The sequence below is a fragment of the Danio aesculapii genome, chromosome 25, assembly GCF_903798145.1.
Source record: "Danio aesculapii chromosome 25, fDanAes4.1, whole genome shotgun sequence".
Classification (NCBI taxonomy): Eukaryota; Metazoa; Chordata; class Actinopteri; order Cypriniformes; family Danionidae; genus Danio; species Danio aesculapii.
Window position 1 is genome coordinate 24,412,076 of NC_079459.1, and position 23,077 is coordinate 24,435,152.

The 23,077-nt window shown below is 34.5% G+C and overlaps 1 protein-coding gene across 3 annotated transcripts; it reads left to right on the forward strand.

The window, feature by feature from the left end:
* The first annotated feature begins 8,340 nt into the window (after positions 1 to 8,340).
* Positions 8,341 to 22,691, forward strand: uba2 (ubiquitin-like modifier activating enzyme 2). Of its 3 annotated transcripts, none has more exons than XM_056452139.1 (17): positions 8,341 to 8,527; positions 9,821 to 9,904; positions 9,985 to 10,055; positions 10,164 to 10,228; positions 10,309 to 10,409; positions 11,699 to 11,820; positions 13,057 to 13,124; positions 13,697 to 13,818; positions 13,904 to 14,003; positions 14,094 to 14,245; positions 14,432 to 14,525; positions 16,442 to 16,554; positions 16,709 to 16,864; positions 16,962 to 17,058; positions 20,262 to 20,367; positions 20,448 to 20,587; positions 22,011 to 22,691. In XM_056452139.1, the coding sequence occupies exons 1-17, from the start codon at positions 8,387 to 8,389 to the stop codon at positions 22,202 to 22,204; spliced, it is 1,926 nt and encodes a 641-aa protein (XP_056308114.1). In that variant the 5' UTR covers positions 8,341 to 8,386; the 3' UTR covers positions 22,205 to 22,691. The 3 variants fall into 3 exon arrangements, with proteins under 3 accessions (XP_056308114.1, XP_056308116.1, XP_056308115.1); XM_056452141.1 differs by having other exon boundaries at positions 22,014 to 22,691; XM_056452140.1 differs by having other exon boundaries at positions 14,097 to 14,245.
* Positions 22,692 to 23,077: the final 386 nt, after the last annotated feature.

Below are 23,077 nucleotides of genomic sequence, written 5' to 3' on the forward strand. Positions count from 1 at the left end.
CTCAATTATTCTTAAATGGAAGACATTTGGGATGACCAGAATCCTTCTGGCCGTCCGGCCAAACTGAGCTATAGGGGGGGAAGATCCTTAGAAAGGTAAAGAAGAGAGAGGTGAGAGAGGTAAAGAAGAACCCAAAGATCATTGTCTGAGCTCCAGAGATGCTTGGAAGATAGGAGAAAGTTGTAGAAAGTCAACCAACACTGCAGCTAAACCACCAGTCGGGGCTTTATGGCAGAGTTCCCGACAGAAGCCTCTTTTCTGTGTAAGACTTATTAAAGCCTGCATGGAATTTGCTTAAAAAACACCTGAAGGATTCTCTGGTCTGATGAGACCAAGATAGAACTCTTTAGCCTTAAAATTAAGTGGTATGTGCGGAGAAAACCAGGCACTGCTCATCACCTGTCCAATACAGTCCCAACAGTAAAGCATGATGGTGGCAGTGTTTTTCAGCTGCAGGGACTGGACGACCGGTTGCAATCGAGGGAAAGTTGAATGTGGCCAAGTACAGGGATATCCTAGACGAAAACTTTCTCCAGAGTTTTCAGGACCTCAGACTGAGCTGGAGGTTTACCTTCCAACAAGACAATGACCCTAAGGACATTGAAAGAGTGGCTTCACAACAACTTTGTGACTGTTCTAGAATGTCTCAGCCAGAGCCCTGACTTAAACCCAATTGAGCATCTCTGGACCTAAAAATGGCTGTCCACTAACGTTTACCTTCCAAACTGACAGAACTGGAGAGTATCTGCCAAGAAGAACAGCAGAAGATATCCAAATCCAGGAGTGAAAAACTTGTTGCATCATGCCCAAAAAAAGGGTGCTTCTACTAAATACTGAGCAAAGGGTCTGAATACTTAGGACCACGTGATATATCAGTATTTCTTTTTTAATAAATCTGCAAAAATGTCAACAATTCTGTGTTTTTCTGTCAGTATGGGGTGCTGTGTGTACATTAATGAAGGAAAACATGAACTTAAATGAGTTTAGCAAATGGCTGCAATATAACAGAGAATGAAAAATTTAAGGGGGTCTGATTACTCTCCTTACCCACTGTATCTCTGTCAGAAATAAAAGTACAAAAGAGGTCACTGGGGCAGTACCTTTTAAAAAGTACACTTTTAGGATATGTCTGTCTGTCTATTAGAAATAAAAGTACAAAAGGGGTCACTGGGGCAGCACACTAAAAAAAGATGTTTACTGCTTGTTAAAACTACTTAATTACAACAAGCTAAATCAACAACTCATCAATTTTTTGGGTGGGATGGGGGGGGGGGGGGGCATTTTTACAGTCTACCTTTTCAAAAAGTACACTCTCCGTCTGTCCGTCCACCTGTCTTTCTACACTGTATAAAATGCAGGGTTCTACACAGTTCATTCACGTTGTCCCAACACAAATCGATTAAGTTAACTTAACAAACTGAAGTGGGTTGAACATAAAACAATTATATTGTCTCTAAAATCTCAAGAATTGTGTTGTTTCAGCTTATTTTAAATAAGTAGTTTGAACTAGCAGCAAAAATAATGTAATTTTTTGAGCGTCTATCTATCTGTCTGCCTGTCCGTCCATCCATCCATCCATCCATCCATCCATCCATCCATCCATCCATCCATCCATCTAGCTATCTATCTGTCTATTTATCTATCTATCTATCCCAAACTCTTTACAGCAGATTCATGGAAAGCTCTTTCCTAATTTGATCGTTCTTCTCAAAACAATGGAAATTCTGTTTCAGTTGTAAGATGAAGGTGATGCAACGGAGCAATTTGCACGATCAGATAATGATCTAGATCTGTTAGTTCAGCAGTTTTGGTCTGAGGTTTGTTGTACACAGTGTACCCTCATCCTCATCTTCAGTAAATGGCATGCAAGAAATTTTCAGGTGTGAACATGTATGTCACATAAAGAGGTCACAGACAATCTATTTGTTTTAGCATCACGATTAAGTAAAACGAAACACCAGTTTGATTCTGACAAGCAGGTTGCTATTTTATAACAGCGTACTGAAAAGCAGATATAACATCCCACACAGAAATCTGATGGAAATATATGGAAATTACATACATGACAAGGAAGTTCATATCTGGATTTGACATTTAAAATATATGTCATATATGCAATATATACGTTGAAATATTGCTAAAATGGCTGTTTCAGGTTTTTTAATCATTCGAATTTAAAATATATATACAGTTGAGAGCAAAATTATTAGCCCTCATGTGATTTTATTTCAAATATTTCCCAAACAATAATTAACACCGCAAGGAATTTATCACAGTATTTTCTATAATGTTTTTTCAGCTAGAATAAAAGTAGTTTTTATATTTTTAAAACATAATTTTTATTTTTATTTATATAATTTTTAGGGTCAATATAATTAGCAATATAATTTAACCTTAAGATGGTTTTTAAAAAATTAAAAGCTGCTTTTATTCTAGCCGAAATAAAGCAAATAAGACTTTCTCCAGAAGAATAAATATTATAGGAAATACTGTGAAAAAATCCTTGCTCTGTTAAACATAATTTGGGAAAAGTTAAAAAGGACCATTTTGCTATACAAAAAAATATAATTTGCATATATTAGATTTCTAAAAAAAAAAAAAAAAAAAAAACCAGATACTGTGTGAAACGTTGACTTGGTTTCTAAGTGTAAGGTGTGATTCATTTAGCTTTTGAAGTGCTTAGTAATCAATGTACAATGTGACCTTCATTTGACTCATTTTGTCTGCCTTCCAGGTTTTTCAGCTTTAGGCATTTAAAACAACGCACTATTAAAATCGCAAATAGAATAGTATAGTATATAGAAGAATTTGCTTAAGTCAAGACACTTCAGGCAAAAAGTGTTTTTATAGACCTGTCAATTCTGAGATTTTGGGCTTTTTTGTTATTCATAATGATTTCATAAAAGAGTTTTTCCCTCTGATTTAAAGAGAACATCTGTAATACGCATTTAAGTGTTTCTTTTGTTGCACTTTCTCAATCAATCCGTGTCTACACTCACCGGCCACTTTATTTGCTACACCCGTCTGACTGCTCGTTAACGCAAATTTCTAATCAGCCAATCACATGGCAGCAACTCAATGCATTTAAGCAAGTAGACATGGTCAAGATGATCTGCTTTAGTTCAAACTGAGCATCAGAATGGGAAAGAAAGGTGATTTAAGTGACTTTGAACGTGGCATGGTTGTTGATGCCAGACAGGCTGGTCTGAGTATTTCAGAAACTGCTGATCTACTGGGATTTTCAAGCACAACCATCTCTAGGGTGTACAGAGATTGGTCTGAAAAAGAGAAAATATCCAGTGAGCGGCAGTTCTGTAGGGGCAAATCCCTTGTTGATGCCAGAGGTCAGAGTAGAATGGTCAGACTGGTTTGATCTGATGCAGAAGAGCATCTCTGAATGCACAACACGTCCAACCTTGAGGCACATGGACTACAGGAGCAGAAGACCACACCGGGTGCCACTCCTGTCAGCTAAGAACATGAAACTGAGGCTAAAATTTGCACAGGCTCACTAAAATTATACAATAGAAAATTAGAAAAACGTTGCCTGAGTCTTGATTTCTGCTGCGACATTGGGATGGTAGGGTCAGATTTCGGCATTAACAACATGAAAGCATGGATTAATCTTGCTTTGTATCAACGGTTCAGGCTGGTGGTGGTGGTGTAATGGTGTGGGGGATAGTTTCTAGGCACCCTTTGGGCCCATTAGGGCCAATTGAGCCAACACCACAACCTACCTGAGTATTGTTGCTGACCATGTCCATCCCTTTATGACCATCTCAGACTGGTTTCTTGAACATGACAATAAGTTCACTGTACTCAAATGGCCTCCACAGTCACCAGAACTCAATCCAATAGAGCGCCTTTGGGATGTGGTGAAACAGGAGATTCTCATCATGGATGTGCAGTCAAATCTGCAGCAGCTGTGTGATGCTATCATGTCAATATGAACCAAAATCTCGGAGGAATCTTGCAGTATCTTGTCGAATCTATGCCACAAAGGATTAAGACAGTTCTGAAGGGAAAACAAGGCCCAACCCGTTACTACTAAGGTGTACCTACTCTAATAAAGTGGTCGGTGAGTGTATATTTCATTTACAGCACTTTTTTTTTTTACAGGGCATTTTCTCAAACGAGAGCATAAACCATCAATATCACAGGATTTCACAGAGGGATTTGTTCATACATAATTTGACTATATATATATATATATATATATATATATATATATATATATATATATATATATATATATATATATAAAATTATTATTATTTTTTTTTTATATATATATTTATATTTTATTTATATTATAAATGTAATTTATTTTTTTGTGTCTGACTGCAGTAATTTTCTGAATTACGCAGTGATTAAAAAAGAGATTTCCAAAATCCCCTCTTTAAAAAAAAACTCCTTTCACCCTAATCCTGTATTTAAAAACATGACTTCATCCAAAACTTCAAGTTGCAAATGAGCTCATTTAAATATTCATATGAAATAATGCCTCGTTTGCATATTTATATAACATTTCAGATTTATTTTTGCTATTAACATAATATAATCAGTCAACTGAGAATGCTCATAACTTTTCCTTAACCTAAATTGATACGATTTTCTCGTGTCAGCATTATTGAGTTCGATCTCAGCACGTTTGTTTCCTGGAAGAGATGCATAAAGACCCTTGTAATTCTGAGAAACCCGTCCTTCTGAAACTCTCGCCTTTAGTTCGCATCTATTCTGCGGTGGTTATTTCTTGCACAGCAATTTAACTCTTCAATTTTGCATTTCCCTTATATTCAGCATGATTCATTCAGACATCAAACCACAAGTCATATAGGCTAATTACCATTTTTATCACTAGTTTAGCACCATTTCTACAGTTTAATTCGAGCAGTCCAGCACATCACAATAAAGCAGAACTAAGCTGACTGAATGCGCAGCACAAGAGTTTATTTAGGTGATGATTTTTCAAAGCGTTGGTGTCTAATATTTATTTATATGCTACATCCGGCTCATTTAAACCATTTATGTTCATGCAGCAGTTAACTTTGTTCATTGCTTATTATGGTTTGGATTGATCGTTATGTGCATTGTTTTAAACAGGCCTTATTTTAAGCTAAATAAAGGTGTGGTTTGCACATGACCCCCACACAGTATCTCTTTTTTATTACTACTAAGAGATAGCATATTATTATTATTAATATTATTATTATTATTATTTAATTGAGCAATTAAAAATGATATATTATAGGAATGCACCTCATGATATATTATTATATAAATTGTAAAACCCAACAGTCAACTTGATCAAATGAAATGAGTTAACTCAAAATTGACTGAAAGTTAATTCTACTTATTTAAAAAGAGTTTTGAACTCAGTGTTGAAGGTAATGAGTTATTAAATACCTTATTAAATTAATTAAATACCTCATTACTTCAGGTTAAATGGAGTAAATTCACAGTACTCATATAGATTAGTTTTTTTAACTCGAATGGTTTGTTGCAATCGGTTTCCTCAAACGGTTTGTGTTGCTTTAACTTATTGGGTTTTACAGTACTCAGTTGGTTTTCTTCATTTATCGGGTTTTACTGTGCTCAAATTGCTTAGTTCACTCAATCGGATTAAGTTCACAGTACTCATTAGGATTGTTTTTTGAACTTAAATGATTTGTTGCAATCAGTTTCCTTAAGTTACCTTAACTTTTTGGGTTTTACAGTGTATATTTATTATTCATTTATATGTATGTATGTATGTGTCTATTTATTTTTACAGTTCCTTTTGGGAATTATAATTGTTTTAGTTCAAATTAATAAACCTAATAATGTAAATAAATAGATCAATACTTTCATTCAGCTATTAAAATTAGTGCAACATTTGCACTACCGAAAGGTTCTTAAATAATTTCAAATTATATTTATTTGTTATTTGCTCATTTATTTTTATGTCTACACATAGCAAATCCACATTTACTATAGAATAATATTAAGAATTCTGCAAATGAATAAACACATTCATATAATAATTGAAATATAATATAATAAATAAGGTATAAAATGGCCTGTCTATTTATTAATTGCAAAACCATTGGTCCACCGTGTCTCTAGTTATTTAATTCCATTCATTTAAAAGTTGTTAATAAATAAATAGAATGTATTCTGTTAAAAATATAATTTTTATTATAATTATAATTTAAATTTTATATTATAATTGAATTAAAATGTTAATGTTTAAATATGTAAATATTTTGTTTTGTTATCTAATAGGACAGTTCATCTAAAAATGAATATTCTGTCATTTACTCATCATCTCCAACACATATTACCAACACAATTTAATATTTAGAGCCTTTTGAAAGGATGGTACTTTTTTGCAGTTATTTGCCTCATTTTCTACTCAATTATGAAGTCTAAATACTGCATTTTAGTTATATTTTAAGCACTACACTTTGCTGGATTTGCTTGTCGGAGGATGACCACACTTTTTGATGTACCAAAAATATTTCCTACAGTTTTGTCAAAGTGCTCACAATAGGCCTACAATTTTACTACGAAGTATACGTTATTGCAGTTTTAAAAATAATGTCATGAGATTTGCATTTAAAAAAATTTATTTTATATTATTCATCATTAAAAAAAATAATTAGGAATCTGTTAAAATTAGTTTTAAATTTAAAAACTGTGACCTATAGGCAAATAACAATTTAATTAATTAAAATTTGTTTGTCTCAAAGCCTTCTTCTACTGGTTATTTTCACAATTAATGATGGCATAGTTGTCAAAAGTGGGACACATGAGCTCACATAGGAGCCAAATTCTGGACTGTCAGTGGGGGGTGGGTCTTTCATGGAGAAAGCTGAAAACCTGTAACCAATGACATCTAGGAAAAAACAAATACTTTGGAGGTCAATGTTTACAAGTTTCCAGCTTTCGTCAGAATATCTTAAGTGTATAAAAAGAATAAAGAAACTTGTAGAGATTTGAAACAAGTGAACGGTGTGAAAAGGATGACCGAATCACAGAATCTCTACTTAAAGGGATAGTTCACCCAAAATCAAAAATTTACTCACTAATTACTCACCCTTTTATGGTTTCAAACCTTGTGTTTCCTTATTCTGTTGAACACAAAGGAAGATATTTTAAAAACATGTAACAATTGACTTCTATAGTAGATAAAATGATATGGAAGTCAATGTTTACAAGCTTCCAGCTTTCTTCAGAATATCCTATGTGTATAAAAAGAATAAAGAAACTAGTAGAGGTTTGGAAAAAAGTGCTAAAGTGTGAATAAATAATGACAGAATCTTCACTTTAGGGGACAATTCACCAAAAAATGAATATTCACTTCTTATTTACTCAACGTCATGTGGTTTCACACATTTATGAGTAAATTGTTCATTCTGTTGAACACATAAGAAGATATTTTTTCTAGATATTTTAAAAACCTGTAACCATTGATTCTATAGTAGGAAAAATACTAGTTTCCAGCTTTCTTCAGAATATCTTCTTATGTGTATAAAAAGAATAAAGAAACTTGTAGAGATTTGGAACAAGTAATCGGTGTGTAAATGAAGACAGAATCACATAATCTCCACCTAAAGGAATAGTTCACCCAAAATCGAAAATTTACTTACTATTTACTCACCCTCTTGTGGTTTCATACCTTTATGAGTAAATGTTTTATTCTATTTAACACAAAGGAAGATATTTGCAAAATGTTTTTAAAAACCTGTAACCATTTACTTCTACAGTAGGAAAAAAAACAAATACTGTGGAAGTCAATGTTTGCAAGCTTTCAGCTTTCTCCAGAATATCTTCTTAGGTGCATGTATAAAAGAAATAAAGAAACTCGTAGAGGTCTGGAACAAGTAAAGGGTGTGTAGATGATGATGACAGAATCACAGACTCTCCACTAAAGGGATAGTTCACCCCAAAATGGAAAATGACTCATGATTTACTCACCCTCGTGTGGTTTCAACCCTTTATTAGTCCATTCTTTATTCCATTGAAGACAAAAGAAGATATTTGCTAGATATTTTAAAAAAACCCTGTAACCATTGACTTCTACAGTACAAATGCTGTATAAGTCAATGTTTAGAAGTTTCCAGCTTTCGTCAGAATATCTTTTTATGCGTTCAAACGAATAAAGAAACTTGTAGAGGTTTGGAACAAGTAAAAGCTGTGTAAATGATGGCAGAATTTTCCGTTTTGGGTAAACTATCCCGTTAACAACACATTTCTGCAGCTCAGCCGAGCCAACAGAGGTCGCCAGTTAAAACCTCCTGCAATCCACGCGCTTTTTTGCAGCCTCTGCGCATGCGCACTCACTTCCCTCCCCGCAGGATCAAACCGCTGCTCGTCCGCGCGCCGCCGAAACGCCGAGCCGACAATGGCAGAACTAGTCGGTCCTCTCCGAAAACAGCTCGCTGACTCCCTCTCCTCCTGCCGGGTGCTGGTGGTCGGGGCGGGAGGCATCGGCTGCGAGCTCCTGAAAAACCTGGTGCTCACTGGCTTTAAGAATATTGAGGTGGTAAGTTGGAGGAAGGCGGACTCTCTTTGTGCTGGAGGAATCAGGCCCATCATTGCCGAGGATCAATTATAATAACCTACAATGAAAACCACAGCCATGGAATGTGTATATTAATGCATTACACGTTACTTTAAGATACTTAAAACGTAATGCTGTGTATTATCTCATAGTGAACACAGAAATCATATATGTTTGATTTCGCGCCATGTTTTTTCTGTGCTGTAAACATTGACCACGATGGCCACACTCCACGCCAAACTGTTGAAGGAAATGTTCCCGGGTCAGTCAATGATTAAAAAGCTAACTTTAAGATCTCATTCACTCCAGCAGATAAATATAAAATTTAGTGCTAATAAACAGCGTTTTGGAATCTCCATTAAAGGTAAAGTCTGTAATTTTTAATAGGATTGAGGTAAAGTTGGTTTTATATTCCTACATTCATACTTTCTCCTTAATAATCCACTTAAAGAAAGGTTTTCTTTGCAAATTCTAAATGGGGAAATCATATTGGCTATTAGTGGCTATCAATGTACAACATTGTTCATAGTCAATTAAACAGTGCTGATGTTTTGAAGTCATTTTTACATGTGATTTAAGACTGAATATTCAAAGTAGCGTGGTTAACAATATATGGACTGTGTCACAAGTTGTCACTGAATGAATGTGCGAATATAAAACCAATTTACCTTATTATTAATAGGGTTGAATTTTGAAAGTTTGTTTATTTTGCTAATATTATGCTAATTAAACTACTAGGTGCTTATTAAGAGGAAAATGAGGTCTCCTAATAAAATCCTAAAGCAGAAAGTCTTAAATTCAAAGTTATGGTATAATTTTGCATGCTCATTTGCCGTTCCTCAATTTTCCTGTTAAAATATCTCAAATCTGTGAAACCCTTTTTAAAAAAAATGTGATGTGAAGATTAAGAAAGTTTGTGATTTAAAACTATCAAATGTGGCCAAAAAAAAAGATAGTTGCATTGTACATTTTTCAAGACAACTAGCGAAGGTACAGTCAATCCAATGCCAAGGTACTTAAGTTGGATGAAAGAACGGTGATGAACATTTTTATATATATTTTTAATTAATTGTTATTAACTTGATAAAATATTCAGGAGCTCTTAAAATAACAATGTGAAATCGCAAAGTTTATGAAGTTTCAGTGTGTGTCAACCTGTGTATTTTGGGTGTTCATTAAATAAATACATAATATAATTGATTAGCTTTTATTTTTTTAAGCTGTGTCTACTAATGTCTCATAGTGTCTTGGTTCTCTATTTATCCTCTTTTGCAGATTGACCTGGATACTATTGATGTCAGCAACCTCAACAGACAATTTCTGTTTCAGAAGAAACATGTTGGAAAGTCTAAAGCTCAGGTGAATGATACAAACTGACTTTAGCTCATTTGTAATATTCAGAAATGTGCAACAGACTTTGACGACTGTGTGCATTTTAGGTTGCCAAGGAGAGCGTGCTTCGGTTTTGTCCATCTGCGAACATCACTGCCTATCATGACAGCATCATGAAGTGAGTGCAGTTATGCTATTGCCAAAAAAGCCTTTGCAAATTTGTTTGTTTACTGTGTGAAGCAATAATTTAAAAACCTTTATCTTTTTTTTCCTCACCTTCTTGCAGCCCAGATTACAATGTGGAGTTCTTCAGGAATTTCCAGCTTGTAATGAATGCTTTGGACAACAGAGGTGTGAATTAGTTTCTGCAAATATTAACGTGAAGGATCATCTTGTTTCAGTATAAAAAGTATTTTGTCTTATAATTACAGCGGCCAGAAATCATGTAAACCGAATGTGTTTGGCGGCTGACATTCCCCTCATCGAGAGTGGCACGGCTGGCTATCTGGGACAAGTCACAGTTATCAAGAAGGCAAGGCTCTTTTATTAAAGGGATAGTTTCCCTTGAAATCAGTATTTATTTAGCCACATGTTCTGCTAAACACAAAAGAAGATATGTGGAAGAATGTTGGAAGTAAAAAAAATAGATGATCCCTATTGACTTCCATTGTAGAAAAAAACTAGAACCTAAAGTTTGTTGGCGAACATTGATGTTGACTTGAGAAAGTCAAGGTGATTGCGCTGGGACTCAAAGCAGTTGGCAGGAAGCACAGAGATTCCTAAGGCAGTGCTAGGGTGTTCTGATTGATTACTAGGTGGTTCCTAGACAGTTGCTAGGGTACATTGGGATCAAATCCTAATAGTTCTTTCTCAAGCCAACATAATTACTGTGGAATCAAAGGACACCGACAATGGTTTGGTCACCTTTGTGTATTGTCAACTTGGGATGGGCTGGTATATGTTTCTGACGGTATGATAACCTTGGATAAAATATCATGGTTTCACGGTATTACAGTGTTGTGATTTACAGCTCTAAAATAAGTTTTAAATGTCTTAGTAAAAAAAAAAAAAACTTTTTTTCCCATTGAACACAATATATTTTATTTTAGGAAACATTTATAATATTTTGGAATGATAAACATGTCAAGCTAAATAATTTAAATGAATCAAACTTCTGCCATCTTCATTAGTTTCAAAAACACAGATTTCTTTACAATACATGAAAAAAAAACACTTAAAAAAAACAACAAAGCAACATTAAGAAAGGTATAACATAATTTTTTGCGTTTTTAATACCTAGACTTTTCCAAACCACGATAAACCTTGAAACCTGTAATCATCCCATGTCTATTGTCCACAAGGAAAATGTATCTTTGTCTTCACACAACCACATCAGTATTCACATCAGCATCATGTATATCACAAAAAACAAGCAACACATACATTCAATATCATCACACAAATCACATTAAAAACTCAATTAACCCTAATCATACTTAAAACTCTAATTTAGGAGGGATCTCAACATTTTTCTTCACTTGAGGTTGTCTTAAATGTCTTTTTGATGGCAAGAGCTGAAATTTTATGTTTTAAGAGATGGGAACAGTCTTGAATTAAGATGTGTGCTTTAACAATGGTTTAGTTGACTGTTATTCAAAATATCATCTTTTTTTTAATAGCATAATAAGTTTGGATCAAAGTGAAGAGTGGGTAAATGTTAATTTTTAGGTGAACTGTCGTTCTTTTGTGTACACGCGTAGGTGAATTTAATCTCAATGTCATTCTCTTGGCTTTAATATTTTGTGCATTTCCCAACTTCAGGGTCAGACAGAATGCTACGAGTGCCAGCCTAAACCAACACAGAAAACCTTCCCAGGTTGCACCATTCGCAACACCCCCTCTGAACCTATCCACTGCATTGTGTGGGCCAAATATCTCTTCAAGTAAGTTAGCAATCATATTTGTCCTTTCTCAGGGTAAAACTTAAACTAATGTTGTTCTCACAGTACAATGTTACTGGATCCCATTTGTAAAATGACTTTTTAGTAGGGCCAGACAGAAACTGCAGACATTTGTTATTTCTGCACAATTTTGTAAAAAATCAGCGGATTTTCCAGCGCAAATCCAATTAGATCTACTCATTTGGCAAAGCAAGTCTCTCATATAATATATCTGCTAAAAGACAGAAAATATTACTTTACAAACTGTATTGTAAATAAATCAACTGAAAATTTGCATATTAGTCAATAATATCCCTGAAATTAATTTAATTTAAAAACTGAATAAATCTAAATTTACACAAGTAAATAAATAGACTTAATGATGGTCTAAAAAGCTGCGTATTTCTGAGCACACAGATTGCGTGTGGGAGTAGTTATTAGTAATTGAAAAGCATGACTAATATAATTGAATTTGTATATGTATAAGCCATCACGTGCCCTCGTTATAATCATTATAAAAATGCTGATCAAACTGAAAACAATCTTACATCAACAACACATGGCAAGCAACGCGTTGAAAATAATAATCATAGATTATAAACAACCCAACGAGTTATTTAGCATGTGTGCATCGCTATGTGAGGAAAGCTCTTTTATGATGCACTGGGCATGTTTGACCCACGTATAAGCGATTCAGGCAGTTCTGTACAATTCCGTAATCTATCGGCTTGAAGATATCGGCCTAATTTTGATATTGGACCTATAGCGATAACATTAAAAATAGCATTTTTCGGATGATAACGGTACGGCTGCTGATATGTCGTGCATCCCTAGATTGATCAAATGAATAAATTCATAATGCAATTACTAATTAATATTTTACTTTTCATTTAGTTTAATTGAAACATCCCCAAAATAAATGATATGTGGAGCATTCTTTTTCTGGCAAAATAAAGATTTATGGTTTAATGTAAAACATACAAATGTTGATATTTCTGAGGTTGTGTTTTAATAAACTGTAAAAATGTTTATTTGAGAAGTAAATTCTACTTTACATCAGTAATCTTTCATGTTATACCAAATTTGTTTGGGGGGTTGTAGCGAAGAATCTTGATTCTTGTTTGTATCTGTTGGTAGTTTTAATAATTTAATTGGTGTATAAATATCCTGCTGTTTTGTGTAATTTTAGCTAATTTTGCTATTGCCCTCTTTTTGCATGTCATTATATTGCCAACATAGTCAGCTGTTTGGTGAGGAGGATGCAGATCAGGAAGTATCGCCCGACACTGCTGACCCTGAAGCCGCCTGTGAGTAGCCAGACATTTACAACTAATTTTGTGATAATTTAGAAGTGTATTTTTACAAGTAAATGTAATATTGCATAAACAATTAGCAAATATATGCATCTAGGTGTTTCTATCCAGCAATTGTGTTGTCTTTTGTGTAAATCTTAATTCTATACAGGGTGTCCGCAGGGTCTTAAAATGTCTTAAAGGCCTTAAAGTCTTAAATTTGCTGAAATATTGTGTTGTAGGTCTTAAATAATTTTAAACTGGTCTTAATTTTCCTTGTAAAGTTGCCCACTTGGGCCAACACACATCCAATCACCAACAATCCATCCTCTATTTACCAATATGGTTTAATTATCTTTGTTACAATAACACTTGTTGATAATGGTTTTTAATGTTTTAACTGGGCCATTAGAAAAAAAAAATCCTTCGTGTTTAGCCCTTCGTAAATCTGAAATTTCATTTACAGTAGTCTTAAGGTCTTAAATTTTACTTGATGAAACCTGCAGAAACCCTGTATTTACTAAAGGTGCAACTCGCATAGATTTTTAATGGGCCTGTTTGATTAAAGGATGCTTTTATCACCTCAGGGAATCCTGCAGATGCAGCAGCTCGAGCCACAGCCTCCGATCAGGATGGAGACATTAAACGAGTGTCCACTAAAGAGTGGGCTCGTTCTACAGGCTACGACCCCATCAAACTCTTCAACAAGGTGCTAGCTCTGTCACAAATCTCACCTTACTTTAGTCTTTTTTTTTTTTTTTTTGTCTGAAAGTAATTTTTAAATTTCCTTGCAGCTTTTTAAGGATGACATCATGTATCTACTGACCATGGATAAGTTGTGGAAAAAAAGAAAAGCCCCGTTACCACTAGAATGGGAGGAAATCAAGCAGCTTGGTGCGTATTTTGTTCTTACATGGCTATCAATAGTTACTTAAACATGTAATTGTATGTTGAAGATGATTATTAAGGAGGTCTTTTTAAAAGCAGGTTCTCAGGAGGAGGTGATTGGCTCGGGACTGAAGGACCAGCAGGTTTTGGGAGTCCAGGGTTATGCTCAGCTCTTCCAGCACAGCGTAGAAACTCTGCGATCTCAGCTGAAAGAGAAGGGTGACGGTGCAGAGCTCATCTGGGACAAGGTGAGATTTTAAACGCTTTTTTCATAGGGTGTCCGTATGTCTTTCATCTATCGGTTAAATTTTTCCATGGATTTAGAACATTTCAGTCAAAATGTCTAAATACCCAACCAAAATATAAGAGGTGCAGTTGTCATTTTTATGTGAATAAAACATTTGGATGTTTTTTATTTGTGCTGCTGTTTTCAGGACGATCCTCCAGCCATGGACTTTGTTACAGCAGCTTCAAACTTGCGCATGAATGTATTCAGCATGAACATGAAAAGCCGCTTTGATGTCAAATGTAGGTGTATGGTTGATTTAAATTTTTTTTAAATGCATTAATAACTCAAGTTTAAATAAGTGCATTATGGCTTTATATCGAAGGAGACACTGACTTTTGACTATAAAATTAATACCAGTATATGTGGATGGCTACCGAAACTCTGTACTTTATCAGTATCGGTGCTACATTATAAAAGACCAAAGTATCGATAAGATCTGAGCTTAACGGTTCTGTTATCGGTACTGGAGAATAATTGCTGAATAAACATTACTTACAGTAGCATAATTTAACTGACCAACCTTTTCTAATTTGCGATATTTAATATTCGTCTGCACAGTTGGCAATCTCACATAAGAAATGCTTACTAAATGCACTCAGCGGAGACTCGCGCTAAGCGCACACACATAGCTCACAACACAGACTCGCGTGCACACACTGCTCGTAAGCTTGCGGAGTTAACTAAACGGGTTGTATTTCCCGAGTGGACAGCGACAATGCCCGTTGCAACAAACGCAACAAGGTGTTTTCTTGTATAAGCGGAAACGAAAGCAATCTGGCTAAGTGAAAGTATCTTTCAAAAGTGCATTAACTGCATAAAGACAAATGAAAAGTTTTTGACTGCATAGCTACTAACGGTAACGTTTCATCATCCACATTGTTATGCCAGCAGTCAATCACCTAAATTAGTATAATATTAATAGTTAAAACAAAACGCACACATTCGGTTACAGTGAAACAGTATTTGTTTTCTGCAGTAGCCTAAATAAATCTTAAACATTAAAAATGCTTATATATTACTGTATTTACAAATACAGCCTAATAATAAACTATGCTTTATTAAGAAATTATAAAAAACTGCTTATTTTCACATTGCAAGATGCTACAAAACTGTATTAAAAACACAGTTAACTCCCAAAACACTGTTAACTCATTTATGTGAATTCGTTAATGAGAAATCATAAACATTATCTCATTTAACTGCACTTTGCAACTCAAAAGGGGTATTTTCAATTGCAGGGAGAACGATAAACCAAGAAAGATCCCGACTTCTGCCAGAAAAGGCAAACATATTGATTTTTTTCTAAAGAAGAATGGTTAAAAATGGTTAAAAGTAGTCATTTTCCTTCAAACCATTGTACATTCATATACAGGAAAAAAATATTTATTTGTTTTACAATTATTGGTTTTGTTTTATTTTACATTAAAAACGTAATAATAAAATAAAGTGTTGTTAATTCTGTTCAATGTGTGTTTGTTTTTTCATTAAAAAAAACTCTACAAAAAGTACCAATAAGAGAACCGTTAAAGTACCCAACCGATAAGTGGTATCGATTTAAAAAAGTAGTAATACTGTTAAAACCTTAACAGTACCCATCCCTACCAGTATATTATTGAAAAATGGCGAATGGGGTGAATGTACAAACAACAAATTGTCTGAAGTGAATTCATTTCTAAATTAAAGAAATTATTACCATTTTTAAAGTGGACATGACCAGTTTGTACATACAATATGTAGAATTGGCCACTCAAGACTTCTGAAAGTGGAAGAAAAACATTTGTAGCTTGTGTAAGAATATATTGACTCTAAAACATAGAATTTATATTTTAAATGATTATAGCGTGTTTTTTTTTTTAGGTAATTATTTAAGGGAAATGTTTTTAAAAAAAGTGTCTTTTGGAGGAGTTTTAGAAAATTTATCGTTTATCAAATTTAAAGATTTAATTAGACTTTTTATACGTTGTTATTTGTATGTATGTTGTGCAATGCATGATTTAAAAAAAAACAGTTATTAGAAATTTCTTATTGACAGTATTTGGTACAAGTGTTGGTATGAATGTGGCATTAAAACAAATGAATTAATAACAATTGAGTGTTTCAACTGAAATTAGTTTATTTTTTATGTGGCTTTAACCCATGCTGTTTTCTCATCTAGCCATGGCAGGCAACATCATTCCAGCAATAGCCACCACTAACGCCGTCATTGCCGGTCTCATTGTTCTGGAAGCGCTAAAGATTCTCAATTCAGACTTTGAACAGTGTCGCACGGTGAGCTTGCTGTGCTGCTTCTACAGTTCATGATCAAAACTGAATTGCATTATGTGCTCTAATCTAACACATCTTCACTTCTCTTTTTCTCACTTGGTTATCAGTGGCTTTGGTTTTGAAGACCATTCTGACCTTTGAATGATTTGTGTTTTAGATCTTTCTAAACAAACAGCCAAACCCCAGGAAAAAGCTGCTCGTCCCGTGTGCACTGGACCCTCCAAATGCCAGCTGTTATGTTTGTGCCAGCAAACCCGAGGTCACAGTAAAGCTTAACGTGCACAAGACCATGGTGCAAGCTCTTCAGGACAAGGTATCAATAGTTGCGTCAATATCATGTTTAAAGAGGGTGACCTATATTTGGTTTGGGAGGTAGAAATGTTTATTTGTGGTGTTTGTTTGTTTTTCAGATACTGAAGGAGAAGTTTGGCATGGTGGCACCAGATGTGCAGATTGAAGATGGAAAAGGAACAATCCTTATCTCTTCAGAAGAAGGAGAGACCGAAGGTGCAAATTAAGTCAGCTTTTAGAGGGCATCTTTTTTTAAGTGCTTCTCAAACTATTTACCACCTCAGGAAATATTTTTCTCTCCAGGTATTATCATAATGACCAGCAGTAAAATAAAGTAGCGGAGTAGGCCTAATTATTTAGCTACCGCTCAGTTCAAAAACTAGACTTAACCCTTTCAAGCGTGAGTTTTAAATACTCCAGCTGACCCTACTGCGTGAGTTTTATGTTACTTAGACTCTATTGCATTCTAAAGTACCCATAGCAATGTCGAGTTTATCACGTGACCCGCCAGCCCGAATAATCTATGTATATATTGTATTTTGTTTTGCCCATTTCTGTAAATATTGACAAATGTTCCGATTATATTGTGAAATTTGTGATGCTCAAATATGTGATAGAACATAGATTTTGTCTTTTAAACAGTTTAACAATGCTAATAATTTAGGTTATATGATGAGCAATGGGAGCTGCCGTTGTTGCTAGAAGGGATACAGCTGCGATCGGAAGTTAACGAGAAATGTTTATATTATTTATAGCGTCTATCTCAACCCTAAACCCAACCCTTACGGTAATGTAAAAATATTATTTGTTGTACAATGTCACATAACTTCCTAATAATATCCAAACATAAAACATAATATCCTCAGTACGTGTGAAAGGGTTAATGCATATATACATTATTGTCAGCCACTGCTGTAACAAAACCAAAAAGCTTGGTCGCTTTTTAATTTTTTTATTTTTTTATTTATTTGAATTAAGATTCATAATTTTGTTGTTTTGTATCAAATACACTTGACAAAAGTTAGTTTATATAGGCTACTAATAAATGCAAGTGCTTTCATTTCAAGTATTTTTTAAAACTATTAAAAATGTTCAATTTTAATTCAATTCTACACAACTGGGTAAAACTCAAACAACATATTGTGACTAGTAATGCTCATTGCGATTAATTTTGCCAATCAACAACCGCTGCTCATTAACATAGCATATAACAATTTTGTTGTTTACATATGATATTGCATTACTTTGCATACATGTTTTTTAAGGTGTAAAGTGAAAGCCTCAGTTTGGTGCGGAGTTAACCTGCATAGCCTAATCTACGAATGATATTTAAAATTATATTATATAAGAACTATTAATAACTAATTTTCAGATGGAAAAAAAAAGTTGGTTTGTTGGTTGTACACTAAATTATCAAAACTGTAGCCTATTTGTTGAGTTTGTAATGCAGATTCAGGATAGAGGCTATCAACTCGTCTGTCAAACTGCACTATTCTTATTTCCTTTTGCTTCTTTGGCAAACTTGTTGTAGGCACGTATGGTTGCATGAGTTACCGTCCCGTGAGTTAACAAATATGTGTTGCACATTTAGGAACCGATCACACCGAACGTACCTTTACATTTCAAAAAAACACTCACGACCATTAGCAAACCATTCAAAAGAGTCCCCTCTCAACGCAAAAAGCACATCCGCTGTAATCGGTCCCTTATGCAGCCAAAATGTAAAAATATATAAAAAACATATTTTTAATCATTTAACTGATACCGTTAATCAGTTACAAACGCACCCTTTCGGTTAACGGTTAATCTGTGAGGTTTTGTTTTAGCATCCCTAATTGTGACCTGTATTTAGGTCTGTCATATCTATTTTTTTGTCGTACGATATATATGGCAACAATATTTATTGCGATAAACAACATTAATAGTGGCATTTTAAGACCATTTTGATATTTTATTCTTAAGAATATTTAATTTATAGTCATTTTAACTATTTAATAATTAGATTGAGATCAGAATGTGAAAACGTATATCCTAAGTAAATAACAATAATATAATGTGAAAGGTGAAAAGAGCTAGAGAAAAGTAACAGATCTATTTTCAGTCATCAGACACCCACATAAAAATATACTATAGTAATTTATTGTACAGGTTTTTTTAACCATACTGACACAGTTTACATAGACACCAAGAATTCGATTTTAATGCGATTTAAGACAATACTCTGATTAAGAGTCTACCATGTAAACAGCGATTTTTATTTTTATTTTTTATTATTATTTTTTTTTATTTATTTATTTAATCAGATTAAGGTCATAATCGAACTAAAGAGAAATCGAATTAAGACATGTGGAGTATGCTGATTTTAGTCGCATTATTGAAGTGCAGTACAAACATGTAAACACCTTAAACTATTATTGTCATGTAGGACTTTTCGCCGCGTTTTGCAACCGGATTGTTCACACACACACACACGCACACACGCACACACACACACACACACACACACACACACACGGCTGTTTGACACTTTTTGCACCTACCTAGTCAGTGCAGACCACAGACACCTGCATCGTGAAATGCGGAGGTTTTCTTCCATTCATCCCGCGGTATGAACTTTCATTAAAGCTGCACTCTTTCAGCATTTCATAGTTGCATCCAATATCTTGTTTGTCACGGGGAGCATGCATGAAATATTCCCGAATGAAAGTGAAAGTGCCAAACTGTAGTTAACGTCGACAAACTAAAAATGAAACATCCGAAATTACGCGAAACTCTGGAGGAAATGCAGATAGCGTGGTGACGCAATGACGTTAATCGAATTATGTGCTGTAACATGTAAAATGGGATTATGAAAGGAACATTCAAAAAGCAACTCAAGTAAACACCTTAATCATGCTATTGTCTTAATTAAATTAAGGCAAATAATTTGATTACTGATGTCCATGTAAACGTAGTCACTGACAAGCAATAGAGACGCAATCATTCCACAATCAGCTAAAATGTGGTTATAATTGTTTTTTATGTACAGGTGACTTATATTGCATCACCAAAAGTTGAGGACATGTCTGCGTGTTGTATGAAAAGTCGGTATATAGATTGTGACAGGTCTACCTGTATTTAATAAAAAAAAAATTGATTGAATAATTATACAAAATTTATGATATTTAAAATTATCAAAAGTTTCCTAGTTTTTGTAGTAGTTTAAATTATTATAGTGAAACAACGTTTTAAATAACACAATTTGCTGTTATTGTATGTTGATGCTGCACTAAAATATTACTGACAAGATATTTTGTTTTAAACTATTCTTGCACTAAATGACATCAAATCTAAAATTAAATGGGACACTGTTATAATGTTGTTAATATGTAATATTGTTAATTTGATGCTTAAACTCTTTTCGTCTTTGATCCTTATAGCAAACAATAACAAGTTTTTGTCTGACTTCGGGATTCGGAATGGGAGCCGTCTTCAAGCAGATGACTTCCTACAGGATTACACTCTTCTGGTCAATGTAATTCACAGGTTGGTGTGTATTTTTTTTAGCTAATGGATAATATTTATTGCTTCCTTACATTTAAAATGTACCTGGCATTCTTTTTTAGTGAGGAGTTGGAAAAGGATGTTGAGTTTGAAGTAGTCGGTGACGCCCCGGATAAAGCGCCTGCTCCAAGTGCCCCGGAAGAAGGGAAAAACATTGCCAATGGGAATAAAGATTCTGCCCAGCCATCTACCTCATCGAAAGGTAAGAACAAAATATTGCTTGTAAAAGGAATAGTTCACACCAAAAAAGGAAATGTTATTCCAAACCTGCATTTTGATCTGTTAAAATTCAGTCTATAAATGAAATGTATTCTCAGGAGGGACGCCTATTGTAAAATTCAAAAGGTTTCTATAGATTTTATTCAATTAACGACAAAATGAAAAATGTATAAAAGTACACAGTACTCATAGACTGCTTTTTAAATCCTGATTACATTGAAAATAGCAAAAAATCTAAATCCTGCATTAAATGACTTTAGTTTGTTTGCAGAACTGCACTTAAATTTACACACAAATTATTATTATTATTATTGTTATTTTTTAAATCTTGCATGTTTAAGCTTGTTCCATATGTAAAACAACAGCAGAGTTTATAGCACAACTACGCTCACTGGCCACGTTATTAAATACACCCACCTAGTAATGGGTTGGATCCCTTTTGCCTTCAGAACTGACTTAATCCTTTGTGGCATAGATTCAAGAAGGTACTGGAAATATTCCTTAGAGATTTTGGTTCATATTGACATGATAGCATCACGCAGTTGCTGCAGATTTGTCGGCTGCACATCTATGATGCGAATCTCCCCTTCCACCACATCCCAAAGTCGCTCTATTGGATTGAGCTCTGGTGACTGTCGAGGCCATTTAAGTACAGTGAACTCATTGTCAAGTTCAAGAAACCAGTCTGACATGATTCGACTTTATAAAATGGTGTGTTGTTCTGCTGGAAGTGGCGATCAGAAGATAGATACACTGTTGTGGATATTTTCTCTTTTTTGGACCATTCTTTTTAAACCCTAGAGATGGTTGTACGTGAAAGTCCCAGTAGATCAGCAGTTTTAGTAGATAAGCCAGGTTATCGAATTGAAGTTAAAAATTAAGTACCTCAGGCTGCTGGTGCTAGTTTCAGCCTTCTGTAAAGCAAAAGGATATATACAAGCCATCATACAGTAAAGTGTTGCTGTAAAATGATTTGACTTTGAAATATTACTGAGGTTGGCAATAAAAACAACCTGTAATAAATATGGAATATGGTTTTTCCAAAATGAAAATGCATTGAAAATACCGTCAGCACTTTTAGCCTCCTTTAAAAATGCTGAGGAGAAAATCTGTTGTTTTTATTCCACTACTACACTGATTCCTAAAATGGCTGCTTGATTAGATTGCACAAGTTGGATTCACTTAACAGATGTGCTAGTAGCAAAGTAGTGAGGATGTCTGTTGGCTACAAGGCTAAACGAAAAGCTTAAAACTACAAAATAAACATTATCATTAACTTATCGATAACATGTTAACATAACATTTACATGTTTTCGTTCATCAATGTTGATGTAAATATATTTATTGTAGTATATATTGTGCTTGGTGTAAACAGCCCTTAACGCACTATTTTTCCCCATTTCCAGCAGCTGTAGAGGATGATGATGTCCTTCTCGTAGACTCCGATGAAGAGCCATCATCGAGCACCATGGACACAGAGTCCAGTAACCGAAAGAGGAAACATCATGATGCTGAAACGGACGATGCTTCATCTAAGCGCAAACGCCTGGACCAGCAGCCGGCCGATGATGATGATGAAGACATCATCGCTCTAGACTAGAGTCTTTGACAAGATTTCACCTGCCTACAATACAGGATTTTCCTCCAGTTCAGTTTTTTTGTACGGTTTCTCTTACCAAACATGTAAATATATCTGTACAAAATGGTTCAAGCTCAATGGATGTCGTCTTTTCCTTTCTCTATATTTTTTTGGGAACAGAAAACCGCTGAGATATGAACTTCAATCGGTTAGCTTTTCCTCGGATGGACAAAACGGCTTTTTAACTCGGTATTTTTTACAATGTGTGTCCTCGTGTTTTAGAAAAGCTGACAACAAGTGCTGACGGTATTTTCATCTTGGAAACACCATATTCCATATTTATTACAGGTTGTTTTTGTTGCCAACCTCAGTAATATTTCAAAGTCAAATCATTTTACGGTAACACTGTTACTGTATGATGGATTGCTTATCTTGTTGCTTTGCTTCAGCATCATAATGAAAAATATTGTGACTTCTTTTTTAAAAATACACTCAAGCCAACCGTTTATGTCGTTGTTTCATCATTTAAGTGCAGTATATATGAGCTCATGCCTCATTTACTGAGCAAACAGCAGCAGAGCGAAGACCACTTAATCTGTATTTACCACAGAAACGTGTTCATGTAAGTACAATGTCCTAATTACGTGTTGTTTACATTATAATGCTTGACGTAAGAACATGCTGTTTTTACTTGTTATTACTCACGTACGTTTCAGAGTCCACGGTTCACGTGGTTTCTGTCGTCAGCGGAGTTCATCCGAGATGCGTCGTGACACGTTTACCTTTTCCCTAGTTGGCAGGATTTACGTTTTCACGGGCAGTTTTTGAGGCGACGGTCAACTTTGTTTGCTTTGGTCTAGACATTTTTTTGCCGCTTGACCTAACAATGTAGTG

Bases quoted from the DNA above. Each gene is read 5' to 3' on its own strand.
- uba2 (XM_056452139.1), top strand. From the start codon at position 8,387: ATGGCAGAACTAGTCGGTCCTCTCCGAAAACAGCTCGCTGACTCCCTC. The intron at 8,528-9,820 runs GTAAGTTGGAGG...CCTCTTTTGCAG, and splicing joins GCTTTAAGAATATTGAGGTG to ATTGACCTGGATACTATTGA. The intron at 16,555-16,708 runs GTGAGCTTGCTG...TTTGTGTTTTAG, and splicing joins ACTTTGAACAGTGTCGCACG to ATCTTTCTAAACAAACAGCC.